The sequence below is a fragment of the Lepidothrix coronata genome, unplaced genomic scaffold (assembly GCF_001604755.1).
Source record: "Lepidothrix coronata isolate B3197 unplaced genomic scaffold, Lepidothrix_coronata-1.0 Scaffold18, whole genome shotgun sequence".
Lineage (NCBI taxonomy): Eukaryota > Metazoa > Chordata > Aves > Passeriformes > Pipridae > Lepidothrix > Lepidothrix coronata.
Window position 1 is genome coordinate 1366136 of NW_016690198.1, and position 6331 is coordinate 1372466.

Genomic DNA, 6331 nt, shown 5'->3' on the forward strand with positions numbered 1-6331 from the left:
GTGAGGAAGTGCGGCGAGAGCCCTCCCCAGCTCCCGGCGGCGGCGGGCGTGGCGCGCATGCGCGGTCCGTGCGCGGGCGCGGTGCATCTGCCGGCGGAGATCGCGAGCTCCGCGGAGCCGCCGGCGCGCGGCTCCTCATGCCCAAGCGGCGCGCGGAGCCGTTGATGTGTCACGTGCCTGTCAAGCGGCTCCTGCGCGTGCCGCCGCTGCCGCGCGCGGCCGAGCGGCGGCCTCGGAGCGAACCGGCGCGCGCCGGCCCGGCCGCCCCGAAGCGGCCGCTGGAAGAGGCGGAGGCGCCGCCGGGAAAGCGGCCCGGGCCCAGCGCCACCCGTGCGCCGCCGGGGGATGGGGAGGGCGGGTGGCGGCGGCGCGGCGAGCCCGCGGTGCCCCAGGACGAGCGGGCGGCGGAAGGATGCGCCGGGGGCAGGGGCAAAGAGCGGACCTCCGCCGCCGCCGAGGTAACGGAGCGGGGCGGGCCGGGCCCCTCGCCTCCGGGGAGGGAAATGGGCGGGCGGTGCCGGTAGCAGCTGAAGTGATACCGCGGGGTGCTGGCGGGCCTTAGCCAGGCACCGTAGAGCGCTCGGTGCCGCGCGGCCCCTTCTGTGCCTTCCGGGGTTAATCCGCCGTGGGCTGTTTAAAACTTTTTTTTTTTCTTTCCTTTTTTTCGTTTTCAAAACAAGAGAAGTAGCATCCAGCTTTCTCAACTCCACTCCCCTTCCTTCCCCCTCCCTCCGCCATGGAAAAACTGATGGAAAACAACCTGCCAAGAGTTCACCTCACTTGAGTCTATACTCTGCCTCATCCCTTTCCCAGGAGCGTGGTGGAAGCTTGGAGAGGTTATTGTAGTAGCATGTCTGTTGTGTGAGGGCGAGGGTCAGGCTCACTTACAGCATCAACACCTTGAACTTCGTGTTTTGCCATTTATTACCAATACCAAAGCTGTCTTTTAACCAAAACATCTTTGGAGTTGCCGGTCATAGGAAGAGCATCAGTGATTTAATGATCAGGGTATATTGAAATTACTTTTCTGATTGACTTTGAACAGCATGCGTTCTTCTTTCTGGTTTGACTGTGCTTTACACAGTAGTTCAGAAAACGAAATTTCGTACCAAGAAAGCTTTAATTTTCCAAAAATAAAATGCTAAGTCAAATTTCACACCTCTCTAGAAGTTTGATGTATATAAACTCAATTCGTGTCCCACCTGGACCTTTTAAGTAAGACCAGAATATTAGATCAAGTGATATGGAAGTAGCAGAAAGCCTAATCTTTGAATTACAATTGAATTACTTTGAATTACAATTGTAGACTGGTTTTGAGGTGTTGGGGCCTTTCACAGTATAACACTCATCTGTAAATCCATCTGTAAAGAAAATGGTGGCTGTTCGTTCTCTTGCTCTGACTTTTCCCGTTTTCTTTATTACTTGGTTGGTTGGTTAGTGGGGTTTTTTGGTGATGGATGGTAGAATTAAGGCAAAAAGGAAAACCTGAAGAAAAATTCTATGTCTTATGAAAATTATACAGCCTTTTTAGGCTGTGCCATTTAAACAAGAATCTCTTTCTTTTTTGAAGAGGGAACAAGTGTGTTTGGAAGCATAGCAATTAAACAAATTGAGCAAACCTCTAAAGAGCAGTTTAACTCCATCACAAATATAACACTGGATTCTTTACTTATCCCTAGGGTTATTTGGCATAGTTTTGTAAGCTTTAGCAGTGATAGGAAGATCAGAAGCCCCTTGAATGTCCACACACTAAAGAGTATTATTCTATATAAAATATTTTTGTAGGACTGTATTTTTAACAGGTTGTTTCTCTAAGTACAGTGTTGTATAAAAAGTGTTCTAGTTTTAAAATAAAGCTTGGTTAGCACCTGAGGCAAGAATGTTTCTTCCAGTTTTTTCCTGCCCATATATTTTAAGTCTTTTATAGAGATATTTCTGATGATGATTTTTAGACCTTTCTGAAAATACAGTGTCTAGGTTGGGATTATTCTTTGCTGTTTGTGACTTGTGTATTTCATTACTTATATTCATAAGCTTGATCAGGATACTGTTAATTTCACACTGTTGAAGTTTAAAGCAATTCCAATTATATTACAGTTGGCCAGAGAAGAAATATTATTTTAATTTTATTTGGAAACCCACTTTTGCAACTAGAGTTGGAACACTAACTCCTTAAAAATTAAACAACTTAGTCCATAGAAACAGAGCATTCCTATCTCTGAGCTTGCTACATGTTGCCTGTCTTGATAGAATTTATTCTCAAAACGTGTGTTGAAACCTATTTAGCTGAAGGTGAATATTTGATTCTTTATTTTACCTTTTAGGTGTGAATATTCAGCATTTGTGCCTGTCTTTTGTGCTTGATGGTTTTTTCATTTTCTCACTGAATTTGGGAGTTACTAATACACTGAAATACTGCTGCTCTGTAGATGTGAAATGTTTTGAGATTAATCAAGCATGTAGTCTGAGTCCACAATTAAGAGTATGCATATTTTTGTGTTTATGAAGTTTTAGATTCTAATCGCTTTGAAACAAGCGTGCAGTCATTTACTCTGTGTATACAAAGTACAGGATTCTGTTTTTAAGTACTTAGCTCTCAGCATAAGCAGAAACTTATTAAAATGTAAAGGGAGTTCAGATTAAACATCTGGGAGTATTTGTAAAGGTAGTTGACAGTTTCTGAAACTCCACTGCCAGAGATTTTTTTCAAAGACTTTGTTTGCCACCTGCCTTGCACAGTTCTGTGTGAGTGAGGCTGCCTAGTTTGAAATACAGACTGGAAAACCATCCCTGCCACACGTTGTTGATTGTTTTTAATGCTGTGCAGTACACTGGCACTGTGTAATTTAATTGGTTTTGGTCTCAATTCTCATTAGTGAGAATTTTTGTTCTTTGTTGTTTTCTGAAGACAGTCTTTTCCCAGTGAGCAAATTCACATTAGTAGTATCCTGCAGGCACAGAGCAAACTTGCTGTGATGAAACATGTGCACCTTTCATCTTCTCTTAATTGTTATAGGTCTTGAATAATGCAGGGTTTTGCAGTAGAAACAGGTTACCTAGTACAACAGATTGTATACAGTTCAGGAGAAGTCTGTGTGGTAAAAAATAGAAAAATGTTTTCTTTAAATGGGCAGTATGGTGAACTTACATGTGTCTGTCTCTCTTTTGGTAAGTGGGAAGAAACATAATTTTTCAGTATGTTAGAGGGGGGTGATACAGCTATTGTTTGAGTGTTACATTTTTTTATTCTGTGGCAAAACCAGACCAATCATTAATTTTTTCAAGAGCCGAACTGTAGAGGCCCAGAAATTTGATGGTGGTGGTGCATACACCACCCCTGCAGGCCACACTGTGGTCTGAGAAATACCAAAACAGTTATACCAGCTTATTTGTTACCACCTGTTACAGCTGAGACAGTAAAGTAAAATATTTAAAAATTCTAATTGTATGTTAGAAAAATGCAAACAGATATTGTGTGGAAATGAATTATTTTAGATTTGTGACAGTATTTACTGTTTTTAAATACCGGAAGGAAATACATGTTCAAGACCTAAGGAACGACTTAAGAATTCCTCTTCTTCTCTGTATTGTGTCCATAGAAACATGCACAGATTGGCCACTGTTTATAACAATGACATGGTTATAAACAGGTAGTGTGTTTTCTAATAGACGTTTAAAACAATTTTTTTTAATGTAATTCCATATTAAAATAGTAAATAAGTACATGTTGCTCCAAGATTTTTCTGATACTGCTTTCCAGTTCTTAAACTTTCCTCTCTTGAGTATTAAATTTAGACACAGAAAAGAAGAAAAAAAAATGTGCTTTAAACACTATGCAATGCCTTATTTATCTTGCAATTATCATCATCTGAGTTGATGTAAAGTAGGTAAATACAGTCTTCTGAATGTTTTAAATGTGCATGAAATTTGCATACTGTTATGAGAGGAAAAAGCAGTGAGCAGTTTTTGTATGCAAAGTTCAATAATTGCACAAGTTTTACAGTCTTTTTCTGTGCAAAGGTTGTAAGTTGAAGAAATTGGTGCAGTTATGAATGTATTTCACAGAGGTTGTGTGAGAGTTCTTTGCAAGAGTATTTAAAAAGGCAGAATAAATTGTGATTTACTTCAAAATCATACAATTTTAAGAACTGTTAATATAGAACAGCTGAATAAGTCCTCCTTGTTTTAGTTTCTTGCATAAAAAGTTTCTTTTTACTGCTGGGATACAAATTAATGTTTTGTTGCCTCTTTGTCTATTTGTCTCTTTTCAAAGCAAGAAGAATTCTGTCCGTATAACTCGTTCCTGTATTGGAGAGCACCACTGCCTACTATTGATTTGTCTGATATTCAGAACCTAGTTGGGGAGACTCCATCAAACACTAGAACTCCTTCGAAGACTGATACCACAGAGACTGAAATGGAAACCTGATCAGTTGTTTCATAGTTGTACATTTACTTGCTGGAAACTTGTTTCCAGTGGGATTCAGGTTTTGTTACTTGGCTGAATAATAAGCATGCTTATGCCATCTTGAAGAAACTGTTGTGGCAGTCTGCAAAAGCAAGTCTGAGTTGCCTAAGTGAATGGGATAATCGGTATTGGGTACTTTATAGTAAGCTCTCTGGAGGTGTGCAGTATGGAGGAGGCTATGATGCCTAACGAGAATACTTGAAAACATGGAAGAAGACTAAAAGAAGAATACAGAAAATAAGAACTTAAGGTGCAATTAAAAAAAACAGGTGGATATGTTACATATCGAAGGGAAATGGAAAATCATTTTGTCTGTCCTAAACAAAAAGATGTAACTGTGGTACCTGAAAGTGAAATATTTAACATGTGAATTTATCATAAAGCACATAATCTGTAGTGATTTTTAATGTGATTTTTTTCTGTGTAATAGCTAAACCAAAAATTAAGAGTCTGTCAAGACCAGACAAAACATTCCCTTTTCTATGCAAACTAAAAATTTGTGTGGCAGAGAGGGGGAATGAAAAGGGGATATTTTCTTTTGTAAGCTGCCATTGTTCTGAAAGTTTTTCACATTCTCATTGTGGAAAAGTTTTTTCCCTTTCTTTTTTTCACATTACACATAATAGTTGACACCCAACTTTTAGGGTTTCGGTCCATTCTCAGACTGATATTCTTAGTCTTTGTGACATTAGCTCTGAACCAGTTGGTAGCGTCTAAACAGCAGGTTTGTGCAGATGTGTCAAAAAAAGTTAATGCAATATTAAATTACCGCATATAGTTTTTCAGACTGTACTGACTGAGGTGTAGTTTTTGCAGAGACTATGAATTTTTGCAGAAATTTTTTACCAAAGTTCATTGAATTAGTGTTTTTTTGCTGTGAAATACAAACTTAATGCTTGTGATTTGCAGTTTATTTACAAATTGAAGTATAATTAGAAATAATAGACTGAAGTTTTATGGGAAGACTGTTACATTTTGCAAATATGAATTGTCTTTAAGGATAGAAAACATTGTATTTTTCTGGAATCATCATTAAAGAAGGCAACTTTTGAATTTCATTTTTTTTAATAATGTATTTGCTAAAGGACAATAAAGTTTTACCTGCATGTATTTGAAAACTTTGGGACTCTTACTGTGTGAAGTTCTTGACTTTATTTCTTAAAATTGTTGCTTCTGTAACTTTGTTGATTTATTAGGTCTATTTGCTTAAAATAGTCAGCTCGTTAGCTTTCTTGGTAAACATTTGAAAACTTTTTTCCAGTGTTTGTGCTGTATAGGTATCTGTATTTGTTTATTGCATATTCATTTAGCTTGTTAGGGTCTCTGAATGCCTGCTGAAGAAAGGATGAGGCTTAGTGACTCAAGCATTTCATGCTTGTTTGGATATGCTTCAACTTTCTGTTAGATTAGCTGGATACGTATTTGGACAACATGTATTTTTCTCAAGACATTTTTAACATTTTAAGTCCAAATACATCAACTTGTCTTTGGAGGTACTTGAAAAATCTTTTTAAAAACCTTTTCTGGCAAAAATGCAACTATTTCATGTTTTCTCTCACCAAAATAAATTAATAAAGAAATAGATTTATTAATTTGTTGAGGTGTTTGATTTGGTTACATTACCTAGGATTTTTTTTTACCCTTGCTAATATATGTGTTCCTATGTTTGTGGGGTTTATAATATTTCACACCATCCAGTGTTCTCAGGATCCAGTATTTCACATTATTAGCTAGTATCTTTGCATCACACTTTAGTCACTTAAAACCTGCTTGGTGGTTCATACACAATAAGTATGTCCTAGCAATAGACTGCATTTTAGTGTTAAAATCTGTCTTTCCAGTGTACTCATGAGACAGGAGATG

The 6331-nt window shown here is 38.8% G+C and overlaps 1 protein-coding gene across 1 annotated transcript; it reads left to right on the top strand.

The window, feature by feature from the left end:
• The first annotated feature begins 100 nt into the window (after window positions 1-100).
• On the top strand, window positions 101-5596 carry CUNH9orf40 (chromosome unknown C9orf40 homolog). Its single transcript, XM_017807255.1, has 2 exons — window positions 101-458; window positions 4274-5596. Exons 1-2 carry the CDS (start codon window positions 138-140, stop codon window positions 4427-4429), a joined length of 477 nt encoding a protein of 158 aa, XP_017662744.1. The 5' UTR covers window positions 101-137; the 3' UTR covers window positions 4430-5596.
• The last annotated feature ends 735 nt before the right edge of the window (window positions 5597-6331 follow it).

Bases quoted from the DNA above. Each gene is read 5' to 3' on its own strand.
- CUNH9orf40 (XM_017807255.1), top strand. From the start codon at position 138: ATGCCCAAGCGGCGCGCGGAGCCGTTGATGTGTCACGTGCCTGTCAAG. The intron at 459-4,273 runs GTAACGGAGCGG...CTCTTTTCAAAG, and splicing joins GGACCTCCGCCGCCGCCGAG to CAAGAAGAATTCTGTCCGTA.